The sequence below is a fragment of the Polyodon spathula genome, chromosome 19, assembly GCF_017654505.1.
Source record: "Polyodon spathula isolate WHYD16114869_AA chromosome 19, ASM1765450v1, whole genome shotgun sequence".
Lineage (NCBI taxonomy): Eukaryota > Metazoa > Chordata > Actinopteri > Acipenseriformes > Polyodontidae > Polyodon > Polyodon spathula.
This window is the reverse complement of record NC_054552.1, coordinates 2,639,595-2,665,777: the sequence shown is the minus strand read 5'-3', so window position 1 is coordinate 2,665,777 and position 26,183 is coordinate 2,639,595. Positions and strand designations below refer to the sequence as shown.

At 38.2% G+C, this 26,183-nt stretch overlaps 2 protein-coding genes across 5 annotated transcripts in view; one reads left to right on the top strand and one right to left on the bottom strand.

Moving 5' to 3' along the window:
• Positions 1-109: 109 nt before the first annotated feature.
• Positions 110-8,402, bottom strand: LOC121294604 (lysosomal acid phosphatase-like). The gene is made up of 11 exons (XM_041218488.1): positions 8,228-8,402; positions 4,842-4,937; positions 4,283-4,369; positions 4,034-4,186; positions 3,762-3,860; positions 3,454-3,543; positions 2,795-2,927; positions 2,523-2,611; positions 2,217-2,323; positions 920-1,095; positions 110-590 (listed from the first exon to the last, which is right to left on the bottom strand). The coding sequence occupies exons 1-11, from the start codon at positions 8,345-8,347 to the stop codon at positions 397-399; spliced, it is 1,344 nt and encodes a 447-aa protein (XP_041074422.1). The 5' UTR covers positions 8,348-8,402; the 3' UTR covers positions 110-396.
• A 252-nt stretch (positions 8,403-8,654) lies between these two features.
• LOC121294603 (activating molecule in BECN1-regulated autophagy protein 1-like) overlaps positions 8,655-26,183 on the top strand; it is a 73,960-nt gene continuing 56,431 nt past the window's right edge. Inside the window, exons 1-7 of one of the 4 annotated variants that reach the window (XM_041218486.1) lie at positions 8,655-9,463; positions 12,493-12,723; positions 13,581-13,639; positions 13,811-13,994; positions 14,481-14,653; positions 16,934-17,000; positions 17,212-18,767. In XM_041218486.1, the coding sequence (XP_041074420.1) occupies positions 12,589-12,723; positions 13,581-13,639; positions 13,811-13,994; positions 14,481-14,653; positions 16,934-17,000; positions 17,212-18,767 (2,174 nt within the window). In that variant the 5' untranslated portion in view covers positions 8,655-9,463; positions 12,493-12,588. The remainder of the gene's footprint in view (positions 9,464-12,492; positions 12,724-13,580; positions 13,640-13,810; positions 13,995-14,480; positions 14,654-16,933; positions 17,001-17,211; positions 18,768-26,183) is intronic. The other 3 variants (XM_041218485.1, XM_041218487.1, XM_041218484.1) reach the window with 3 other exon arrangements.

The following is a 26,183-nucleotide window of genomic DNA, read 5'->3' as shown; positions in this document are numbered from 1 at the left end:
AGTAGTGTGAAATCACATAGCTGACCCACATGACACTGGGCCATGACTCGGGTAGGTTCTGACCCGGGACGAGCATGTCATTGTGAAACGGACTCCAATCTGACATTCATTGCATTAAAAATTATTATTATTTTTATTTATTTATTTTTTCTTTTTACAGACAATGACACAGTAAGTAACAAGAGCATTAGTGGCTCCCAAAGAATTCGGTCCATGTGTTTGTCCTGCGACTATATATCAAGCATCCCTTTCTAGCTTTTCTAGAGTCAACAGAAATAAATACTCATTGTGACACCATGAAAGTGGAACGCTGAAAAAATACAATTTTTAAAAAAAATGTATTCTGTAATTGCTCAGTAACTTGTCATAGCTCCCTTTCATTATGTCCTGGGAGAATTAAAAATCCTCCTTGCTCTCTTGACAGTTCTTGATTTCCGAGAAGTGTGAGTGCTGTGAGGATTGGTTTTCGCCCTCGTTTAAGACGTGCCGATACCCGTCTGCCTGAGATTTCTGCCGACATAGAACAATCAGCAGAAGCAGAATCAGTAAAAAGAGCAAGCAGCTGCAAACCGCCAGACCCACGATCACTTCTGTTGAAAGAGAGCAAGAACATTGTCAAATTCTTTGCGTCAGCCTATACAGAAAGAAAACTTTTTGCACAGTCAGATTGGTTAGCAAAGAGGAAACTTCATTGGGGTACTGATTTCAGTGTTCTCTACTATAATAACAGTGTTTGTTCCTAAATGTTACATTCAGTGACTTGGGCATTCTTTTTATACATGTAATTTTTTTTCTATTTCTCAATATCAATACTAGGTAAGTGGGAATATATACCGGTGTACACAGCGAGCTTTATAATGTAGAAGCAATCACGATCTGTTAAAAATTAAGCCAAAAATATTTTATTGCTTTGTAGTACTTGTGTCCTGGTGCGTGCTGCCGATCTGACATTCCTTTGCCCAGTCGTCTGGAATGACAGACTTCGTGATCCTAATAAAATCCTCAAGTGGACAGTCCTGGGTACAGTTTGCCAGTTTCACAGGGTACGGCTCTTTCCCGGTCTCGTTCCGATAGAACATCCCTACTGTGAAGGCCCTGAAAACAGAAACAAACAAATGGCACTTTAACTCCTTCAGTACGAAGTAACTTTACAGAAAGGTAACCAATCACATAGTTTCAGCGTCTTGTACTGAAAAATAAATAGAACTGGGCAGAGGTATGCATAAAAGTATATTACAGTTAACCCATCTGGGTGTTTCGAGTGGAGTTATCTCCCCAGTAATACAAACGTTTTGGGTGGAATTATTTTTCCTAGACCCATATACAGGTCTGCAGTGTTGAAAGAGTTAAACTCACACTCACACACACAAGCTACTAGGGGATTCTATAAGCTCTGAAACACAGAAGTGAAGTGCCGAGAGAGTGCAACAGCGAAGACATTAAACAGCTGATTCATCTGATCATTCTGTCAACTCGTTTTGTTTCTATTTCACTTCACACTGGTTTTTATAATCACAGAATCAATTTAAAGAAATTAGATTTTCATTCCAGGACTTTTGGTTAATGTTTCTGCCCGTCTTTTAGTACAATTGCAACTAAATTGCTCCTAGATATAGCTGTAGGAAACATGAGCAAATAAGCAACAAAAGCCCCAAATTGTTTTATAATAAGCTGTTACCAGTGGGATGTGCAGGAAAGTCAGAGGTGAATACCAAGTGAATTTATAGAAATCTCATAAAAGAGCTGTGCTAAGCAATAACCTACTGTGACACTGAGGTTCTGCATGTTTTTAGAGCCAATACAAGAAAATAAATATGAATACATTAGCGTATTATATTTCAGTGTTGATTGTATTTCAATGCAAGCACTGTACCGTAACTTTGGCTTGTCAAACCAGGCATTTCATTAAGGACTTAATCAAAGTGTTTATACCTGCATTTATTTAAAGTCCGTTTTTGAAAGGAGAAAAAAACAAATACAAAAATTGGACAATAGAATAACATGTAGCCAGATTTCTAAGACAGTATCTCTCGGTACTGTGTACAGATGGCTGCTGCATACTTCAATCGTGTAACAGTCCCCGAGATGCAGAGAATACTGGTCTCCAGAGTTTCTCCAATGCAGCTGATCATGTTGCAAGACTAAAATGTGGACCAGCCTTTATTCTTACATAGCAAACATGCATTGATCACGTCTGGAACTGCTTGTACAATTACCCATGATCTTCTTGGTACAGCTCAAAGATGTGGCAAGAAGCATAGGGGGCCTGTTTGCCGTTGTAAACGTCCAGCGCCATCTGCAAAGCCACAATGGTAGTGTCGTGCTAGGAAACAAAGCAAGAGTCATTCAAATAAGTCCTTCCCTCTTTAACACCTTGCTACTCCATCCACTCCCTGGGCAGTCATTTCCAGAGTGACCATTGGTAGCGAAAGGTTCTCTTGAGTTGCAAGGGGAAAGTCATTTTACTGACAAAGGTTGAGTGCTTTGTAAAATAAAAAAAGTGCCTCCAAAAACGGACTCACCGCCGAGTAGACCATCAGCTTCAGGGGATCAGTGGAGGAGGTATTGGAAGCTTGCAAGATATTTTTTACAATATGCCCCAGAAGAACACCTATTTGAAATGAAGACATGAAGTTAGCGTAATCGTTTCATGAATGGGTGTATGAGGGAAAAAAATGAATTGCCTGATTGACCAAATGAAGTTTTAAGCCTCCCTATGCAACAACCACCAGCTGCTTTTCATTGAAGTAACCATGCGTGAAGTACATTCCTCTGCAAATCCCTCTGTTCTCACCTCCTTGGAGACGGGCCTTCTGCTCCCTCTTGTAGATCCCGAACATGAACTCAAAGCTAAAGTCCTTCAGCTTCTTCAACTTTTGCATCACCTCCAGCGTTGCCCAAGGAGGCAGTGTCATGTTATGACTTTGCTGGAAAAATACAGTAATACATTAATATATATATATATATATATATATATATATATATATATATATATATATATATATATATATATATATACACACACACACACACACACACACAGATTTCATAGGTGAATATGAAATAGGACATAGGAGGTAATACAAATAATCAGCTGACTCAGGACGGCTGGTAAAAGAACACCAGTGCTATACCAAACAGATCCAGAGGCAACATTCACAAACTGTATTAATGAATTCAATAAACTTTGGTGTTAATTAAACTTTTCTAGACTGTCTATTATTGGATATCACAAATATGACACAGACAGAAGAGATAATTAAGTTAAGAAAGTATGGTTGGTGAGGTAATAAAGGCTCAACAAGAATACTGACATGATCATTCATATGCAAAAAAATGAATTAATAAACCACAATCCAAACTTTACTGGCATATACAGTTTTAGATGTCATTGCTGGGTACAGTATTCTCAGTGAATGCCACAAACATTTGCAAATAGAAAAGTAGACTCACCTCACAAAACAGAGTATCGTAGACGCTCCAGATTGACTCTACAGATACATCCTTCAACCCAGTTTCATTGGCCACCATTTCCAAAAATTTCTGAAAAATAAAAACAAGTTAATTAAAATGTAGTATATGAAAGCTATAAACAGAATAAATGTGGTCTTCCTATACTCGAAACATGCTTATTTTATATATCAACAATGCACAAGTTTTTATCACAGTATTGCAACATGTAAAAAAAATAAAAATAATGTAACTGTCCTGTGTCAATCTGAACAATTTTCAACTCTGATTTTCAATAACCAGGCACCTACAATATTGTTCTTCGTCATGTTCACAAATGTTTCCGTTTTCTTAGTTTCGTTCATCAGGAGATCATAACGAGGACAGTCTGGCAATGGGAACCTCAACAACTGAAACAGAAATTTGGTTAAATAGTACGCCCATCTCTTAAACAATATACACTCACATCTATTTTATTCCTCTCTGAAAATGTGCCAATGCTTCAATATGGGGCCCTGTGTGTTATTTCAGGAATCTATGAACACAGGGGCACGGGTGTAGAGAAAATATCCAGGGTCTTTACCATGTCTTCAGTGTCCGGGACAGTGTGGACTGGAATGGGTTGCCAGGTGATGTTGGGGTTGAAGACCTCACTGCCACTGGGAGGGTACAGTCCTGCCAGGTTGGCCTCAGCGCTCATCAAAGTCCTGTCATAATCTGTGCTGCGAACCGAGATCTGGGTGGGACAGGAGAAACAAGTACTCTTGTCCTCGGGTTCTTCAGCACTTGATTAGCAGGTATTTCCAGTCTAGGTCAACAGTGCAAGAGTTACCTCTCTCCGACTGTAGGTTTCATTAAGAAACCCTCGGTATCGTCTTCTCAGAGTCTGTCCCAGCTCGAAATGCTGCCTCATCCCCACCTGAACAATATAAAAGAAACACAGGACCTTAACTACAACATCCTGTCAGTTCTTTCATCCTGCTTGTGACACTGTTTACACCAGGGGTGTCCAATCACGTTCCTGGAGGGCCATTCCACTCCAGTTTTAACAGCTAAAATTATATATTTAACTACTTCAGGGTCTGGATGGAAGCTTCATTGGTTCAATTAATAACATTTAAAATGGGTTGGAACAAAGACCAGGAGTGGAAGGGTCAACTTTGGCCACCTGTGGTTTACGCCAATGCCTAAACACAATCATGTACAGTATGTAATATCTGATCAAAATAATTCAAATGCAGGTCTAGGAGACAAGTCAGAGACAACAAAGGAGAGAGGTAAGCTATATAAAGGCATATTAAACAAGACCTACAGTAGACCTATAGACCTACAGTAGACCAGGGTGTTTGTTGTGTATATTGATGTATTATCAGGGATTCTGCCAGACTTACTTTGGTGAGCTGTCCAAAGCCCTGAGGCCAGGCACTCTCCTGATGGGGATCAGTGGGAAAGGTTCTGACAGGGGATCGATCACCATGACGATAAAGCTGAAACAAAAACAGACAAATCACTACACTTAACCACAATCAGGGTCATGGGTCAGAACATCTTGGTCCTTACACAGGAGTGCACGTGTACAGCAACATGTTCTACAACGACTAAGCAATCCAAACCAAACCCTGGCTAGGCCAGCTTTGAGGAACGAACAGGGTTGCTCCTACTGTATGTGACCCTTTAACAACCTTTAATAACATTGCATAAAGCCATTTTGTGAGATTTGCTGTTTTAATAAACTGTATTCTGATCCTACTGTAACTAGGTTATTTTTTGTTGAACATCCCTCCAATTTTCTTTGAACTTTTTCTGCTCATTTAAATGTTACAGTACACAGATTTCTAGTTCCAGTCTTACTCATCAGATACATTTCTTTATCTTTATTAATAAATTCCAGTACATCGCACACAACTGTTTTATATAGTTATAAATGCGACCTCCAGGATCAGTCTCCCAAATATCCCAATATTATTCACGATTGATGCAAGCAGAGATGCAACACCATAACAATAGACTGTAGATTTCCACTCTGTTATTTATTGTTTAAAAAGAACAAATTTATAAACAAAGCCAGGTTTCGTCCAGATGGCTTTCAACAAGCATTTTCTTTAAGTGCAGCAGCTCACAATAGCATGTTCAAAACTGAGCACCACGGAAACACTGCTGTACCGCTAGGCTAGTAATGCACAGTATCGCATACTGCTTTAACCTTTGTACGAAAAAGTAGGAGGTATACAGTTAAGGTTTTAAGAGGAAGCAAAACCAGTTGCTCAACAGGAACGAGCAAGCAACATGACTAGATGAAGACACAATCACATGCCAAACTGATCCAACATAACATCAGAACTTGCGCAGTCTTATTGCAATCACATGTCAAGAAGAAAATAGCTATTTCATGTGGTTTCTGCAGGGATGTTGCTTGTGATAGTGCTCACACAGTTTATGATGAATGATGGATCATTTTGTTCCCTAATCACTTTTCAGGTTACTTTAGTCCATGTAGAGTTTAATTAGCTTCAAATAAATATCCAATACTGTGACTCTCTCCTTTATTCACACCACTATTAAATCAAACATAGTCATGTTAAATCTAAAAATGAGGCTGCTGCACAAAAGAGCAACAATCTCTGCATTTATCTCAAGGGCTTTAACGTGACACTCCATTCATTGAAATTAGACCAGATAAAGCAGTAATTCGTTGCTCGGTGTCATTTCCCTCGCATTTGCTAAGTGCTGTATGTCTGCTCAAGGCAGCATTCAGTATTAAAGGAGATGAATTGCCATTTTACAAAGTAAGACTAAACTTCTTCATTATCAGTTCAAAATCAGTTTCTGAATGTCTTTCCCTTAGGAAACTGTAAATGGTATCCTGTCACTATTAATTTATGCCGACAGAAACGTACTGCTTGGTAATCATTGTAGCTTCCTGTTGCTAGGAAGTACTTTCTGGTTGAATGTACTTTATAAAACTAATAAAGGGCTATCCTTACAATAAACAGCAGTTTATATAAATAAGGGTTGGGATTATCATGAATGGGTGATTTCTGTATTGCTGTGCATGTCAATTCAAAACTGCAAAAAATACTTTATAATTTCCCATTAAGATTCCTGCGACTCTTGCAAAGTGTGTTGTATAAAAAAACAGCAAAGCCTGCCATGAAACGAACTGGGTAATCCCTGTATATCATCACCACCAATACAAGCAGACTGTATTTCCCACCCCACGGTTTCAATGTTACATTTGTCAGACTGCTGAACAGTTCTGTTAAACAAATATTTCATCATCATTTTCTTTCTTTGGTTTCTGTGGCTGCAGTATCACAATGACAAGCTGTAATGCTGCACACTCTATGTACTGAATGAAACGCAGAGGCAAATGTTTAACTGTCTGAGATCTGATGTCAACTAATGTTAGATATGAAATAATACTGTTTGAATGCGTCAAAAATAAAAAATAACATTTTTATAAGAAAACATTTTCTTCCGAGTCAAACTGTCATTCATATTTCTAAAAAAGAAAAATACAAATGTTCTGCTGTTGATTAATGATTAATTAATATTGCTATGATTAGTTTGGCAGTGCGTTCTTCCTGAGTTTCAGGTAACTAGATTTAACTTGATTTAAGGTAACTGTAATTATTTCCTCTTGAACGATTATATATATATATATATATATATATATAATATAATATATATATATATATATATATATATATATATATATATATATATATTAAAGACAAAGTCCCAATTGTTAACTTGAATGCGTCGACTGATTGGAACTTGACCTGACTGATACATTCATTCTAAAAGGCACATGATAGAAAGTGTGCATGACAATGTTTCTCTACACTATCCAGCTGTGAAGTAAAGAATTATTATAGCTTTGCCATTCATTATATTTAAGTTATATGCATCAGTGGTATGCTAATGTTTCATGAATACATTGTCCAGTGTGCATTTGTGGAAATCTGTTCTTTTGCTGTTTGGGGTCTGCTTAGTTTCACTAAATGTTCCATGTTTTAAAATGAGAGCTAGCTGCAAGAGGAAAGCATGAGTCCAGGGTACAATGGTTGTAACTTTACTGTACAGCATTTTTCTTGTCATGTTTTGACTATCCAAATGTAATACAATTTTGTATTTCTCAGTTATTACAAGAACCACCCCATTGCTCTTACCCATCTGAAAACAAGGGATCTAAAAGTAAATGGGTTATATACAATACTATATGTGTCTGCTGAGTTGGCATCACATTGTTAATGGATTGTAATGCAATCAGTATGACTAAATTTATGTGCTAATCCTGTTTATATATATACATATATAAAAGTGTTCATGCAAATGAGTTGTACAGTACTTTAAACAGGTGTAAAAATACATGTCAGGTTGTATGTACAATACATAAGTCCTATGATATTTAACCAGGTACGAGTGGTGATGAAGTCTTGTAACAGGATAAAGGAAGTTTAACATTAATCAAGTAAACAGTTGTTTTCATGTGTCATAGTATTAGGCTATTTAACCCGCTTATTTATTGACCAAAAAAAAACCCAGCAAATTCAAACAGCGACCCTAGACAGCCAAGTAAAAAAGCATATATTTACTTCTCTTTAATGCTGAAACAAAGCATACGGTAATTATATTAAAAGCATCTGGGTTTCTCCCCTGTTACTGTGCACAGCTTAATCAATGTATAATAATCTGAAATTGCTATCTACTGTCCACTCTTCCGCTGGTCATGTAAACTGCACAATGATCATCTAAAAAGATAAAAGCGACTTACCAACGTGACAAATTTCAACTGCTTTCCCCCGACCGCTGTATCCACAATGGCTAATATTACAAACAAAAACAGAAAACATGGTCCGGAACAGCAAAACTGACATGCTATTCCAGGCGCCATTATCAAATACCAATCCGAACAACATAACAACTCGGTATTGCCATTGAAGTGGGAGGAGCGATTTAAAAACATACCGGAAGAAAGTAAACGAATACCTCGACAAATGCAAGATTGTGCTACATTTGTAGTGGCAACTATATGTCAAAGGCGGATTAAGAGAATAACAAACGTGAGATCAATCTTAAAATGTGTTGTAAAAATAAGTTTTCATATCAGTAATTGTGTCACATTTTCTATACCAAAAATATATGTTTTTATATCGACAACACATGATATATCAGTAATATATTTGCTGACATCGTCTATTATTAAATGTTAATAGAGTTTACATAGTATAAATAAGCAGAACACAGACGGTTGCTAGGAAACCGGTGTATTTACAGTAAATCACAATTTGCCATATTTATATGGCAAATTGTGTTTTATATATGTTTTATATATCAAATAGAAAATTAGAAAACTGTAATTATAGTATTATACTGTAAAATATTGAAGGAGAAACGGGTACTTTTGCAGTGGAATTCATGCACCCATTTGAGACTATCCCTAAAAGTTTATCAAAACTAAACGTTGAAAGGCGTAGATAAATTATGGTCATGTAAAGCGTACTGTAGCACTGCAAATCCCAGAACTGTATGATAAAGCAAATAATAAAAAAAAAAATAGGCGTGGCATGGTCAACTCCGAACCGTAACTTCCATGGCATTGTCCATGTTTACAGTTTTATTTTATTAATAACATATGTATATATGTCAACCTATGAAAATAAAATTATAATCAACAACAGAACAAACTCTTCAGAACCAAGCAGTACGAGGAGGACCTCGCTTTCTCATCCGTGTTTTCTGCTCTCGATTAAGCAACGCAACCCAGCCACTCGCCGCTCTGTTTTTACTGTCTGCTTATTTGAATGTATTCAGTGCTGTTTTCCACAAGCTTTAACCTTAATGCTTTTTAAGAAAACAGTTTTAAAAAATCGGCAAGGGAGACGATATTAATATAATTGATATACATAACAGTAACCCCCCTCCCCCCCCCCTCGAGCCAGTTATTTTATCTAGGATTTCCAGGTATCCTGCGTCTTGCAGAAATTGCAACAGAAAACACAGAAATAAGGTAGGCCGAGGCCTTTGGGTGGGTTTATTATATTCCCTTTAATTTTTTTTAATGCATCCTGGTAAATAATGTGTTTTATACCGGTTACAACAGTGCATTGTTGACTGTTACGAATGTAATGTATTTTTTTGTTTAGTATTCGGTTGATGGGAAGTATTTGTATTTTTAGCTAGATTTTTGTGTTGACGTTGAAGTTTTTTTTTTTTGTTGTTGTTTTTTTTTAAAGAATCAACTGCTTGCCAACTATTAAGTTTACTTAAGCCTGCTGTTCGCATTTATAAATGGCAGGTTTAATGGTGACTGTTTTTTGTTAATAGATGTGTGTTTGTGTTTGAGACCAGTTGAAAAAAGGAGTTACACAACTCATTTGTGAATCCAAAAAACTGCTCTATTTTATTTGTAAACCTTCGTGTTTCATTCCAGTTAGGCCTGTTTTCACCCACGCGTTTAATCCTTTTTTTCTTAACTTTTTATTTTTTAAAGACCGTTTTTGGTTTATTTCCACTTAAATTAAAACGTGTGGCTAAAGTTTACATTAGCGTACTGCAGGGCTAAACTCGCCAGTTGATAAAATTGATCAAATACCATCCACCCTAGTACTTCTGGCAACACATTTTGGCCTTTGTGTTGATAATTTGGGACCAAATTTAACTCAAAAGAGCCACGTAGGGCGTTGAAATAGTGTTTTGTTTTTGTTTTTTTCCAGGCTTAGTTGTAGTGAATGGTTTTTATACTAACATTGCAATAGTAGGACTGTTTCAATAGTAACATCATCACCTGTTTAGTTGGTTTCTAGCAACAGAGTTATGGTGATCGAATTAAAATGGAAATACTTTATTTGGGATTTTGTACTGTACTTCTACAACGTTCCACAACAATTAATACAGGGATTACATAAATTTTGTATATGATTGTTTTTGATATACTGTACTGCTGGGTCTTCGGCTCCATGTTATTGTGGCAGCATCATAAACCTAAAATAATTAAGATAATCTATGAAGTTTTATGTATCACCCTTTGGGTCACATGGCATTTTCTGTACATATGTTTGGCAGCCATGGGACTGTAATGCAGATGGTGTACACATCAGTTTACAGCAGTTTATTTGGTGCAGTGTAGGATTATTTGTTCTGTAAATAAGGTCCTATATTAGTTTGCAGATGTTAATCTTTTTTATATGGAATTTTTGTCATTGTATCACCACTGATGGTCAAGCACTTGTATCATTTTTCTATGCATAGCTGTTTTACAAAACAGTGATAAAAAAAAAATCAGTTAGATAGATGTGCTATTGCAGGAAAGAGCACTGAGAAGGGACCACGATCATCCAAGCCCTCAACTCATTGGCTTCATTTGAGTGTGATCGAAAGGAAATGTTTCTGATGTATGTATTAGTATGTTGTTTAAAAGTATATAAAATTGCCCTCCAGAAATGTTTCTCTCACATGGTGTTATGAAACAGGGCCCCTTTTATACCAAAGATTCTTGTATTTTTTTTTTATCTGCCGATCAGTGGTATCCAGGTGAGTTTAGCTTAGCCCACATTGCATAATAGTTTTCTATGCAAAACTAACATTATAATTTCCATACTGCTTTTAACAGTAGTCAGGTTTGTTATTTATTAGAAGGACATGACATCTTGATCTCTTTTTTAAAATATTGTCCTTTAAACTGTCTAATGTATTGCTCATTGACTAAATGTTGCTTACAGTACACTGATAAGCTTATATTTTAGTTGACCGTGTTGCAATATTGTCTAATAATGGTTAAAGAGTAACGTTTCTGGAACGTTATATAATGTTAAATCTGAATAGATTATTATACCAAAACTCCCTTTGTTTTACTGCTTATCCTGCACAATACAGTAGGTACAATACAGTGAGTGGCATTAAGGATTTGTTTTTGTGCCAGTAGGACACAGGCTTAAATCTTGGCAAAGGCAGAAGGGCATGATCATTTTGCAGACACCTTGGCATGGTGTAGAGGTGATGGGAATAAATAATTTTTTTAAAATCTCTGATCACACTATCCTTGTTAAAATTTTAGCACCAGCCTGCTAAAATTGTTTAATCCCGGGACATCATGTGACGTAATAAAGTTTCAAAAAGTCAAGTCCCCATTGTAGCATATTACTCGTAGCAACTACACGTATAATTTTTCTAGTGCAAAAAGATGCTCAATGCAATGAGAGGTAGAAATGGAAAACTTTATAAATATATCACAGTCCGTGGCTCCATTTCTACACCCGAGTCACAGGGCATTAGGACCTGGTCCATCAATCAATCACCTCCAAATGAAAAATAAATGTGTGATCCACGCAATCACTTGAGCGGCGTCTTCTCAGTGTTTGTTTTCCTGTTCGACCTCAATACCAGTCACAGCCTTTTCGTTGTTATTTTGTCACGGCTAGGTTTCCAACCATATGGTTCACATTCTGGCTGGCTCCCTGCTGCCAATAATGCCCTAAATTGCCCACTAACCAAGAGTTGGTGTCATACCGATGTCCTTGGCAGTTTTTTTTTGTTTTATTTTATATCAGCAGATGATGTTTTGCTGAAACGCAACACCATTTTGGACACTCTTGGAAAGAAGCAGGGATGTACTATAGTAGTGCTTGACCTAAAAAAGAATTGTGTTCAGTGTCCAGAAAAAATGTTTGTGTCTGTAAACATGCACACCCAATATTGTCGTTGGCTCTGCCATTTCAACAGACTTCCAGCATTTGTGTGGAACAATTTGCTAACAGCATGGATATGGAAATAGATTATGACTGCTTCCTCTACTATTATGAAGATCGTAATTTTCAGTGATTTGATTTGTGTTTTTAGGGATACTACAGTACAAATACAATCCATAAACCTACCAAATTGACTGCAAAATACAGAATGATTAATTTAAATTTAGGCTGTTGATGAACTGATATCTTGGCAGTGTTCTGTTCTTTGACAGATTAGAGCCACAGCCTACAGCTTTCTTGTGGGGGGGGGGGAAATGAGGATTGATTTCTTCCATGTTTCATTTCTCTCAAGCTTCATATGAGCCACTCTGCATGGCCTGTGTTTAGCTGCCCAGACCACCTGATCCGTAGCCCAGGCTAAGGCTGGCGTGGGGTTCCTCGGTTAGCTATGAAGGTCATCCATCAGAAGAACTCTGTGCAGATCCTGTCGGGGCGAGAGCGTGGTGCCCAAGGCTATGGCTCTCAGCGCCTGCTGCAGCAACTCGTGGAAGATAAAACCCGATGGATGAAATGGGAGAGTCAGGTAAGAGGAGAAGGGGGAGGAGTAAGACTGAAATCCAGTAGTTTTAAAGTACGGTTTGCACTGTTCAGCAGGCAGGTATGCAGGTAGGTGTAGTGCTGAGGATATCTGTTTTGAAGCGGCCAGTGTTGGAGTCAATTCCTGTTTTTCAATTCCAATACCTTTTTTAAAATCAATTCCCATTTTCTTTTAATTAATCATAATTGCAATTAGCAGTGTTCTGTTTTTATTTCTCATAGTGGAAACAAATTACTTAAATTGAAGTCATTGTTAGTCAATTAAATTGGCTTCAAATGAAAACAGTTGAACAATTGCAACAATTTTTTCTCTGAAATATATCAATTCAAATTACCAAAGGAATTGGAATTGGGAATTGATTTTAAAAAGGAATTGGAATTGAACAACTGGAAGGCTGCAAGCTACAATTATGTTCCCACTGTCACAGATGCTTTGTGTTTCTATTTGGCTGTCAAACGTAAAATAAAAACAAACACAACCACCAACAATGCACGATGGAATTAGAACAGGTTTGTGTGTTTTTATTCAGCATACACTGGCTGTTGTGTCACAATTTCTCCTTAGAATTTCACTATTATCCATCCCTCAGCCGCTAAGCCAGAAAAAGTGACTCCTGGAAGTCACACAGGAAACTTAAATTTTACCTCATTGCTGTGTGCCCATTGGGGTGATGGACAAATGAAATGAACTCTGGAAGGACTCGTGGTATTATAGGACATGTATTTTAATGTTGTTCATTAAAAAAATTCTGTGTACCTAGTCACGGCTCATGCTTTTTTTGTGTTTAATCTTGTCTGGGTGCATACTCTGATTGATTGAGTTTTCTATTTTGTTTATAACAGAAAGTGGAGTTGCCAGACAGCCCTCGTTCAACCTTTCTCTTGGCTTTCAGCCCGGACAGGTAAGCGGTGCTATCTGGAGCATTTTCTGTAGTAGATTTGCAAATCCAGTTTAGTGACTAAACCAAGAGATACGAAACGGGCATTCATTACTATTCAAATGTACACCACGGGCCTCGGTAGGAGTTGTAGGTGCCAATTTGAATTTACTGAACCATGACTTATGTCTTTAGGACGTTAATGGCTTCCACCCATGTGAATCATAATATCTACATCACTGAGGTGAAGACAGGGAAATGCATTCACTCGCTGGTGGGGCACCGTCGCACCCCCTGGTGTGTGACCTTTCACCCCATCATATCGGGGCTTGTGGCGTCTGGGTGCCTGGATGGAGAAGTCCGCATTTGGGATTTACACGTGAGTATCCTCCTTTTATTTTATGTTGAGCAGTGTTTCCAATTGGATCTGTAAATTGCTTGCGTGTTTTCCAATGGTCAAAATGGGCAATTTGTTGTCATCATGATGATGTGGGTATTCAATTTTTATTAAAAAGCAATCGTGAGCTACATTTTTATGCTATTTATCAGTTCGTTGTGCAGAAGGCGGTAGCTGCAAAGACTTGTTAGAAGTTCAGTAGGCCTTTCCATATTGTTTCAGTTTAAGAACTGTTCTGATTGTGGTGTAGCTTTTTCTTTAGGCTCAGTCTAACAGCTGCCAAGTTTCAATCTAGAACTTGAATTTTTGGCTTGCTAAAGAGCTGTACAGTATGTGTTGTTAAACTTAACATTAATTTCTGTCTGGAAAGCAGAAGAGGAAGGACACATCCTAGATGCCTTTAACAGTTGGTTTTATTAATGCTTCTTTTTGTTGCTGTTTTATCTCTCCCCTGTTCCCTTGTCCCAGGGTGGTAGCGAGAGCTGGTTCACAGAGAGCAATGTGGCAATAGCATCCCTGGCCTTTCATCCCACAGCACAGCTCCTGCTCATTGCCACAAACAACGAGATTCATTTTTGGGACTGGAGCCGGCGAGAACCTTTTGCAGTGGTGAAAACTGCCAGTGAAATGGAGCGAGTCAGGTCAGGAACTACTAGAGAGGGCTGGCAGATAAGTGTAGAATGGGACTCCTGTTAAGGGGTTGTTTCAGTGCAGCCCTCCAATAAAAAGGGGACCAGGAAAAGGCTTCACATGTGACATTTATTTTGATAAAAATGAAACATTTATAATGTACAACGTTATAGCATTTAGCTTTTAAAGTTTTGGAATGCTTATTTTACAAAATGCAGTCCTGAAATTAGAACATGCTTTAAAAGTTTCTTGAAGAGATTGGTTATGCATGTGATGTAATTTTGCCAAAAGTGTAAGTATCTGCCCCTGCTGACACAGGGATTAACTGCTCAGACAGAGTACATTACTCATAAATCAATAAGGAACTGATCTCTTTCATCTGAATCGGATTGTAATGCTGTTTGACAAATTGGTTTTGTAGTGCTACTGATTTTCCACAGTCCCGGACTGAATCGTGGAATTAGGCATTTTGGGAATGGATTTAGTTTTTCTCCTGCGGTTTTGTTTTCTTCTTTGTTTCGTTTCTTTGCAGTACAACCAGCCAAGTTGGAGTCAATTCATCATCTTACTTCACTCACATGTCTCTGCTGAAACCCAACATGGTAGCTGCACCAACAAAGAAAAAAAAAAAAAAAAAGCAATGTTTCGGAGCTAAAAAAAAAACAGTATGATTATCTACGTGAGGATGGCGGGATACTATTTAGATTTTGTCATTCAATTGATCATGTATGAGTCGATACCATTAAAGATCACATTGCCAGTTATAAACACATAGAGAACAAGAAAGCAAATAAGACGGCAGCAAAAAATGGTAAAGCACTGCGTTCTTCTATGCCGACAAACTATGGTACTGCGCTCAAGGCGGGGCTTTCCTGAAGTAAATAAGCCAAATTAATTGCCTGTTTTAATTACTGTTTAGTTTATTTCCTTCCATGCTACCTGCCTTTTAATAAAGATATAATTAGCAATGTTAAATCATGGTCGATTCTTAATTAAATTGTATTATCTGACAATGAAGAAACAAGCTCAAAGCTGTTTTTTGTCGCTGTGCATTCCTGAAAGGAAGTTGATCGCTTTACTGTGTGGATTTAGATACTACACCACACACCGTTTGTTTCGGTCTGTCTGGAGAGGCACCACTTGTTAAATCTTGCAAAAAACAAGGCAGAATTAGCAAAGAACAATTGGGAGGATTCATTATGCGTCTACATTAAAAGGGGCGCTTTTTAAATTACAATCAGTAATACACAGCAGTGAACCTGTTTACAGCAATGAGTCAGTCAACATTCTTTTTTTTTTTTAATCAGTTTTTCATATTTTATTGCTAAGCTTATTTTGAAGTACTGTAAATAGGATTACTCCCATGACATTGCTGAATGTTATTAAACATAACACCTTAATTTGTAGACCGAACTACAGTGTTAGTGGAAGACTGTAAATATTTTTCTAACAGCGCTGGACATTGGTTATCTGAACTGTTGTAATATAATTCATAGGTTTTCCTGCTTATTTTAATGCCAGCAGTGAGTCAAGTGATGTTTATAAACATTGGCAGGTTTGAAGTGTCTTCAGGTGCTTTACTTACTATTACAGCAACAAGAGTCTGATTGAAAACCTTGACTTTAATAAAAAAAAAAAAATTGTGGTAATATTAATTCTAAACATTTATTTATATTTATGTTCAAATGTCATGTTTAATTATTTGTTGATAAAAAGTAGAAAAAACAGAATTTGCTATTCCCAAGAATGGAAAATCAGTAGCCATACATTCAAATCAACTGTGGCTTAATGTAAATTTTTTTACATTTCTGACAGCGTGGTTTTTGTTTGTAGAACAAAATTGAAGTTGTCCAATTTCTACAAAATATGTTTTTTAAATCTATTTTTAAATATGTTGAAACATGTTGATTTGCTAAATGCTGGGGTTTGATGCTTGAAGTCGCCTGCTGAAGATAAGCTTAACTAAGCTCAAGTGTGCAGTAGGTACTATATCTTGGATAACAACAGACATTTTAGCCTGGCTTACTGTGCAGCATCTACAAAACAGTATCTAGTAATGTTTAGTGACAGTGTTATTGCAGACCACATGTTAAACAAAGGATTTCATCTAGATGACATACAGTAGCTATAAAGCTAAATGTTTGCAGTGTGTTAAGTGTTCAATGACCCAGACCACTTTATTAACAATAACCTAGGCCCGTGTGATAGTTAGCCAGTTTATGCTCACGGCTCATTTGTTTTATTACAAGAAAACCAGATTGTTTTTATGTTTTATTTAATTGCGATTTCAGGCTGGTGAGGTTTGATCCATTGGGCCACAATCTTCTGACAGCGATTGTGAATCCTTCAAATCAACAGGTAAACATCCCCAGTTATTGAGTATTCTTCAGTTCATCACAGTATTGTTAGTATAGCTGTACTACATGAAAGGAAGTGCATATTTTTACATCTATAAAGTGTACTTGAACTGTTGTGAATCTAGCAACAAATCAGGTAGATAAGTGTCCTATTAAAATGGGGTATTATCAAAATGTTTGATTCCTATTGACATGAGACTTATTGTTGTCAGAATGATGATGACTCGGAGATCCCTATGGACAGTGTTGAGATGCCCCACTTCAGGCAGCGCTCGTTCCTACAGTCCCAGCCTGTGCGTCGGACCCCCCTTCTCCACAACTTCCTCCACATGCTGTCATCGCGGACCTCAGGGACGCAGGCAGGAGAGCAGAGCCAAAGCGAGGACAGCAGCGTACCCCCAAGCCTGCCCTCCGGAGAGGGCAGCCGTTACACTTCCGTCAGGGACCGGCCTGCCTACCAGGGCTGCGTCCAGCACTTGGGAATGGTCTGCTTCTGCAGCCGCTGCTCTGTGGTCCGTCCGTCCTCTTCCTCCCCACTACAGAGCGAGGACACTGTCCCTTCAGCTTCCTCCGACCTCTCCACAGCCTCCACCTTCTCCTCGGCCCGGACCGAGCCTCGCCTCCCTCCTGAGCGGCCCGCAGGCCAGCACGAGCAGCGGGCGAGTGAGCGACCCTCCGCCTTCATCACTGTGCACGGCAGCACGGCCGGCAACTCCCTCCGAAACCTCTCCTCCGGGCCTGGACGCAGGGGACTCTTAGGGCTGGCATCTAACCAACCCATGGGTCACCAGCAACTGAACAGAGACGCTTCGGGGCGACTGGCTGGCACAGACTGGACTGGGAGCATGTTGAACATCCGGACAGAATCTGTGAGTTCTGTAGGGGGCAGTGGCAGTGGTGGTGGCGGTGGTGGCAGCGGCGGCGGCGGCATGCCCCCGCCGAGGACTAGCGCTTCCTCTGTCAGCTTGCTCTCCGTGCTGAGGCATCAGGAAGGGAGTTCCCAAGCTCCTGTCTACACCTCAGCCACAGAAGGGAGAGGGTTCCCTGGGCCAAGCACCAGCAACAGTGGTTCAGCTGGGGCTGGAGGAAGCCACCCCACTCTGGGAGGAGAGGGGACCCAGAGCAGCCAGGCTTCTATCCGCAATGTCCTCCAATGCAACCTGAGCCGCTACTTCATGGAGTACGACCGCATGCAGGACATTGACCAGGGAATGAGCCAGGGGGAGCCCAGCCAGTCTCAGCAAACACAGGAGCTGCTCAACAACAACATTGACCCTGACAGACCAGGGCCCTCCCAATACCAGCCTCCCCACAGCAGCGAAAACAACTCCAACTTGTCCCGGGGGCATCTGAACAGGTGCAGGGCTTGCCATAACTTACTGACCTTTAACCACGACACCCAGCGGTGGGAGAGGACTGGCCAAGCTGCCTCTTCGGCCAATGAGGAAAGCACTTCATGGCAACCTCCAAATCCACCCTTTGAGGGTTTAGGACAAGGGGCGAGCCAACCCCAGACTCCTGAGAGGAGAGTCAATGCTGGGGGGCCAGATCCGAGCAATGGGGCCCCCAGCAATGAGAGCAGCTACCCCAGGCAAGGCTCTTCCAATCCACAAGCCGAGCAGACAGTAGGACTGGTGTACAGCCAGGAAATTGGACAGTGGGAAAGAGTTTACGGGCAATCAACTTCGAGCCGAACCGGGAATGTATCACAAGAGGCCTTAAACCAAGAAATGCCTGAAGAGAATTCGGATGAAGATTCTCTTAGGAGGTAAGGAATACATGTCTCATTTACAGGGTTTATCTTTTAACAGATCTACTGGAAGGGAAGTAGTAGTAAATTGCTGGTATGAAGTGTGACCTTTTGTACAGTCTGTTCAGAGCATGTTTATAAAATGTGAATTAGGCCATTTGTAAAGTACAGCTCAGATTTTTTGCACTTGCATTCATTTTTTAATACAAAAGCATTGCTGTTAAAATACCGCAAATGGTAACCACAGAGCTGTGAGGAGCTACACAACACATTATTACTTATTCATCATTGCAAAAATAACTTTTTTTTTTAAAACTTTTAAAGTAATCCCAGAGATGACTTGAGCATGTAAATCTTATGTTGAACATGTTATACATGTCTTATCATGGAACATAACTTCTAATCAATGTCTGGGCATGTTTAAAAAAGCAAAGCTTATCAGTTCTTGAGGTTTACAGCAGAGCCATGTTCTAAATAGATTTTTGACTTGTGTTCTGCATTGCCAGGTTTTTAATTACTTTATTTTGTGTCTATTGTTTTTTGACCTCTTGTGGTGTACCAAGGTCATTGCACTATGGGAAATCAGACCTACAATTGTTGCATGTTCCAGGATGTGGAAGTGAGGTGCAGAGTTACATTTATTTTTTTAGAAAGTGGTACACTACTGTACACTTTTATAAAACATTCAGTGTAGCTCAGTGTTTATGTACAGTAAAGATGTCCTTTAAGAATAAAACTACCTGAAACGATATCCAGGTATTGCATAGAACAAGTGACTGTTTTGCATGCGTCTTCAACATTGGTCTCCTCCATTCCCAATTTTTACAGTTCATACACATGGTCGGTTTAATCAACAGTCATGAATTGATTGAGCAGTTTGGTTTTGACCTTTTCATTGAATCTCTTTCCATTAACCGTTGTAATAATTTAAGTAATCTGGCCTGTAAGTATGCTCGAGCAAAGGGTAAGTGTGGCAGGGAGAATGCTTTTAGTATACGCAGGTCAAGTTTAACAGCTGGTATTGCATGACAATTTAGTTGATTAAAAGGCAGGGTTAGAAACACCTGCTCACCCGAGGCAAATTAAATCTGATGAGGACTCGTTTATGTCTGTATGTCAGCAGTCCTCTGGGTGAGTACTTAGCTAATGTACACATATACTCTCACATTTAGGCTTGTGTTAAAAAAAAAATGCAGGAAAGTCAATTTTCTAACAGGTTGTAGCAGTGGTGAATAAGCATTCACAAGTTGTGTCATCGCTGTCGGTTTCAGGTGGAGTTTCATGGTCGGCAAGGTTGACACAGATGAGAGAATCTTTTTCCTCTCAATCTCGTCTGGTGCTGTCAGTGTCAGTTTCTCAGCACACAGTACAGTAGTCGCTCAGTAACGAGGTGCAAACAGGTGACTGGTCGATCTCTATGAGCGTTTACGAAGGTGCTTTGTTAAAAACAAAATGTAATCTAAATTTATAAACAGTGTTTATTTTTTAGGAAAATTAAAGTCTAAGCCTATTTTTAGGGACCCCAACTGTTGCTGTTGATTCCAACTTAGACACTTTACATAAGGGCTAGTAAGTTTCAAAAGGTACTGTTTCTTGGACTAGTAGCACAATCTTGTTAGTTTCTAAGGGAGACAGTGAGTGATATATAAACGCGGAGACTGTAAATGTGTACTGGATACATGTAAATGAAAGGTGTCTGGAATTGCTTTGTGGATTTTTAAATAGTGTAAAGTTTTTTTTAATGACCCTGCAGAGTTTGCAAATGACTTTATTCAGATATTGTAAAGGAACTTTTATATATAGCGATTGTTGAATGGTTAACAACCTTTTACTTATCCATTTGACTGGATAGTGTAGTAGAATAATTCGAAAAATGTCAGTGTGACTGCTAGTCACCTTTTGATTTTCTACTTGGAGGTGCTGTACTGCATACAGTACTTATCATCAGAGGGCAGTATTGTTCTAAGAAATGAGAGAAAACAATTCCACCATTGCTTCAGCGCTTGCATTATCTTTATTTTTTCCTTAATATTGTGTGAGCTCCACCTGATTGTTTGATATTGCTGTAGTGGGGTGCACATGGTAGAATCCCAGCTGTGATGGTAATATGTGGATTCTGATCATTAAAATAGAAAGATTGTTTTTCCTTTTTCTTTTTTTTTCTTTTTTTTTTTTTTTTTTTAGGAATAAGGAGTCTGTCTGACAGCCTTAATCTTCTCTCCATTTCAAAAATGTCAAAAGGGCAGCTTTTTCTATATTCATTAGGTCACTGCTTGCTGGTGTATAAGGTATTAAAACTGTCGATTTTGTACTAATGGTGCACTGTTACTGTAGCCTAGCATTACAAAAACACATCAGAGCTGTTGAGGTTCTAAGTTTTAAAATGTATTTCAGTCTCACCTTCAAGCACTGTTTGTTTTCTTCATTTGTATGTAGTACAGTACATCTTTTAAGGGTGATATTTATGTGTGTTTTCCCAGCTTTTTAAGCTTGCGGTTAGATACCGTTTTCAAAGGCAGTAGTGAGCTGTGTTACAGGTCTGAAAATACAAAGTCCTTTGGTTCTGCTACCAAATATGTGTGAAAAACATTTACTAGACCGACCAGGTCACCTTGCAACGATATCGACAAAAATGAGTCATTAAAATAACTTCAGAAATACATGTTTGTAATGGGGTCTTCAAGGGCCTAGGTGCATCTTTCCTGTGCTTTCAGAGATGCCACCTGCTATATTTTGGCCATAGCAACTGCTGCTTTCATGTAGTTGCTACGGTATTATGGGCAAAGGCTTTAAAACTATGGTTCGTGTCTTTGTATGCAGTTATATTAAGCCGCTGTATGTACGGCACTCTTGCTGCTCTTTGTGAGAAGAATTTGCAAGGGTTTTCCCATGGCTTTTAGGGTGTGCCCTCATCTGAAAAGTGTATTGCGATTGGGTACCTCTGTTTGCTGACAGGTCATGCTTTGAAATCAAAGGCAGTGGGGTTGCTTAACAGCAGGCATTAGCTTATAGTTTGTGTTGAGACATTTCAATAAAACTGTGGTTGGAAATGGCAGCAGAACCAATTAAAAAGAACAATTCAACAGCCAGAAGTTCAAAGAAGAATGTACAAAGAAGTATACATTGTTTAATCAAGTAAGATTTAGGAAAATCACACCTTGTGAATACTTCAGGTGTGATTTAGCGTGAGATGATGGAATAAATGATATTGATGGCCATATAAAAAACATTAAACATCAAAGAAATGCAGAAACCGCAAAAAGAGACTAGGTCCTTGGATTTCTTTCTTTTTTCAGAAGATAATGAAAATTATGTAATTAAAGCAGAGACACATTTTACAAACTTTCTAATAGAACACAACTTGCCAATTGCCGCTGCAGGTCATGTAGGCCCACTTGGGAACCACAGATTGAATGGCAAAAAGAGGTGAGTGTCAGCCTCTTGGAGCATCCTAACCCTACCAGCCTGCCTACTGTAGTCTAAATTGTCCCTTTGAGTGGCTATATGGTGCAAGGATTAACCAATGTGTTTTTTTTTGTTTTTTTTTTATGTATGTAGTAACTTTTATAACGCCCCACACTTTGACATAGGTGCTAGGGATTTTTATCTTACAAAGTTGGTATCTCTGTGCTTTACCATTCATAAAACTGACCAGTAGACATTACCAATGCTGTAGATCTGAACTGCCCGTGATTCATTAATTAAACTATATAAACTAAGTATTATTTCCTCTTGAGTAAGATCCCTCCCTTTTCTTTTCTCAGGCCTGAAATTATTTATATACCAATTATGAAGGGCATTAAAATAGGTCATAAGAACCACGAATGTAAAGATACAGACCTACATGCACACATGCTATACAGCCGAATCATTTTCTGTGGGGTTGCTTCAATATAGTCACAGCCACAGTAAACGTACTATTCACAGGCTAGCTGTGCATTCCTCTTTTGCCAAGGCATGCAGGCACAGCAATGCATGGGGATACAACAAGGCTCTGTTTGCAGACAGGATTGTTATACAGAATGGTCTGTTTGAAGTTGGCAGTCTGTGGCCAGTGCGCTGTCTAAAGGATCTTTCATTATAATCCAAGGGAATTGAAAGAACAGTCATTTTTATGTTTTTTTTTTTTATGCTGTGAAAACTAGTGTAGACAGCCATGTATTTGCAGCATATCATACATATTTTTCATGGAGTAATGCATTGCATTTGTGGCTTATTCATGTGACAGCTGTACAAATCAGACCTCCTGTATTTTATTTTTGAGCTCTGTTGACCCTAATAGTGAAGGAAAAGTATGATATAAACTGGCAACAGAACCACTGCCAGCTATCGTTATGCAGGTTTTATTTGTGAAATGGAGTGCCATTTAGTAATTGACATTACAATAAACCACCAGAATAAAAAAAAGAAAATGTGTTCTTTCTTTTACTAATAACTTTTTATTAGTGTTTTTTTCCACGCTTTTAGTGTATCCCTTTGCAGTGCTGCTGTCATAACACCATGCCATTTGAAAAAGAATGCTTGTTGAAAGACACATTTTATGATTCCACCACGATGAAATAACTTTTCTCCCATTGTGTTCCGTTACATGCTAATCTTGGGTTTTTGTGTTTTGAAAGGGCTGGGGAACAAGCAGTGATTATCTGGTATTCATCAGTGTTTAGCTGGGGTGCACAGATCAAGCTTGATATGAATCACTTCTGATCAGACAGACTTTCAACACATCTTTGCACCTGTCTTTGAATAGCTTTTGTTAATCAGTTGCATGCATAGAACGAATCTGTGTGGGTCTTATCAAACAAGCGGTATCCACATGGATGGAAAACAACACAATATAAAGATTACCTTTATTCATACCAAATCGAGTTGGCGTTTTCATTGGAAATGTGTATGACTGTTTACACAGTTAAAGGCTTTAGAACAGGTAAGAAACTGCCTAGTTTTAGAGCTCTAATAAAGCTACAGTTCCATAGTAAACAGCCTTTGACTACAGAAGGCATAAAAAATGATCTATTTAACATTGTCCTGATTTAACACTGAATATGCAAATGCAGCTTGCAGCCAACATTTTCCAACATTTTTTAAACTCCAGGGGCCGGAAAACTTGTAATTTGGATACCAGTGATCTGTATTTTGTAATCCTATATTTTGTGATGAAAAATTAGTTTAAAAATATAATAATAATAATTTTGTAACTGTAATTATTTGTAATCTGGATAAATGTAATCCAGCAGTGACATTTTCTGAAAAAACTGATCAAAACAATCCAGAAAAATCTTGATTACAAAATCTGGATCACTGTTATCCGGGTTACAAGTTTTGAAAAGCTGCCCCCTAAACATTCTGTATGAGATTGTTGCACACCAGCCCCTGTACGGTACCATTAATCCACTTCACTCAGATCTGCCAGTGTGTTGACGTCTCTAGAGCTTCCGTTTTTATTAACTTTTGAATGTTCCAAATGTTTGCTGAATCAATTATTCTTGTGATACAGCATGTGAAAAGACGGGGATGAGTTTAAATTAAATGTTATCTGCTCTCTGTGAATTATTTCACAAATTTACTTTTAATTAACGTGGTCTGATCTGGGTAATCTTAAAATCATTCGTTGTGCTGTAATTGCAAAGGGATTTGGCGAGACCAGTTAAAAAAATCAATTTTACCGTTCAACTTTGTCACTTCAGCAGCATAGAGCTACAGCGCCGTGTAGTATAACCTTTCATGTCCATAACCACAAGAGCAATTGTTTGTCCGGTGGTATTGCAGTATACCTGGGGTACTACGGGTTTGAAAGTCCTACAATGGAATGAGGTGACATCCTTACTCTGGAAACTGCTTCACAGTGCTAAAAATCAACACCATTGTTGCAGCAAAAAACCATACAATTAATTCAAGGGACATTTGATTTAATAAATAAAGAAATAGCCCACAGTGCATGTTTTATTTCTTCTTGCAGTACTTGACCAAGCTTTGTCTGCTTTTTGCTTTCTTTCTTCACTGCCAAAATGTGTTTAATACAGCAGCTAAAATCTATCCAAATGTTGGGGGGGCAGCAATGAAGCAATCTTTTGATCTCTTTACCTACTGTGGACACATGCATACGCCACCAACTACCTGTGTTAAAAGCATTGTTGAATGTTTTATATAAATAAGAATTGAGAAACATTCCTAAACTTATTTAAAAGTATCTTTATTACACAGATGTGCCTCCAACTAAAAGAACGGTTTCTACTGCTCTGTGTCTAAGTGTGACACAGTGTGGAAATTAAGTAAGAGTTGGCTCATTTAATGGGGTCTTGCACAGACCCTACACCATTCGTATTGCTACATGTTGCTTACTTTGCAGTTTAATAGCCGAACCAATGTCCTTGATGGAATTTTAATGAGGTATTTTAATGACAAAAAGATGTTTTGTAAAAAAATTATAAAAAAAAAAAAAATGGCTCTTGAGCAGGAAAAAAAAAACTGATTCATGTTGAAGCCCAGAAACCTTGGAATTTTATGAAGTTAGTGACTGTGACTTTGCTTTTAAAAGTGATGTGTGTGTGTGTGTGTGTGTGTGTGTATATATATATATATATATATATATATATCTATCTATCTATCTATCTATCTATCTATCTATCTATATATATATATATATATATATATATATATATATATATATATATATATATATATATATATATATATATATATATATATCTGCATTTACAACCTCAATTTCGAATACAGAGCCAATTTGTGGCCGTCTGTTATCACACAAAATATTAAAGCTATGTGCGGTTTCTCGTTTCCGTGATTTCAGCTTTTCTCACGATTTGTGAACTGTTGTATTGCTTGGCATGTCTAAAAATACGTGGTCTGATCAGCATTTCTGTTCTGTCCAAGCTGGTACTGTTTATTAGAAATGCTGAAATTTTAAAAGCTTCTCGTTGCTGCTTGTGTATTCGGGCAGCGACGTCTTCTGTTGGAGATTTTTCAAAATATGCATCACTAGACTGTACTCGTAGGAGTACAGTATGTAAAAAGGTTTATTGGGCTGTTTAATATATTTACTTTAACTATAGAAGTTGGTAATGAAATAGTTTTGCCTCTTACCCATTTTCACAGAGTGCAAAGGTTATATTGATGACTTGTACTTTAGCATGAACACCATTACATAATTGCTGATTAAACTTGACTGACTTTACGTACGTCTCTTGAAGTGATGATGTCCATTGTCCTTCCAAGTCCATTCACATTTGGGACGCTAACAGAGGTTTAATGTCAGAGCTGGAAACCCATGCTACAAACTGAAACTGTGCCCTTTTAGTTACCGCAGCTTCTGCTGTTGTCTGCTCCAGTGTGAGCACCTACACGAACCAGTAACTTCCTTGCAAAAGCGATTTGGTGTAAAAACCCACAGTATTTTTGCAGTTTTATCATCCATTT

What these genes read in the sequence shown, in the direction of transcription:
- LOC121294604 (XM_041218488.1), bottom strand. Translation starts at nt 8,347, where the DNA reads ATGGCGCCTGGAATAGCATGTCAGTTTTGCTGTTCCGGACCATGTTTT. An exon ending in TCCCGGACACTGAAGACATG is followed by an intron (nt 3,861 to 4,033) that starts GTAAAGACCCTG and finishes TTTCTGTTTCAG; the next exon opens with TTGTTGAGGTTCCCATTGCC. An exon ending in ACGATACTCTGTTTTGTGAG is followed by an intron (nt 2,928 to 3,453) that starts GTGAGTCTACTT and finishes GTATTTTTCCAG; the next exon opens with CAAAGTCATAACATGACACT.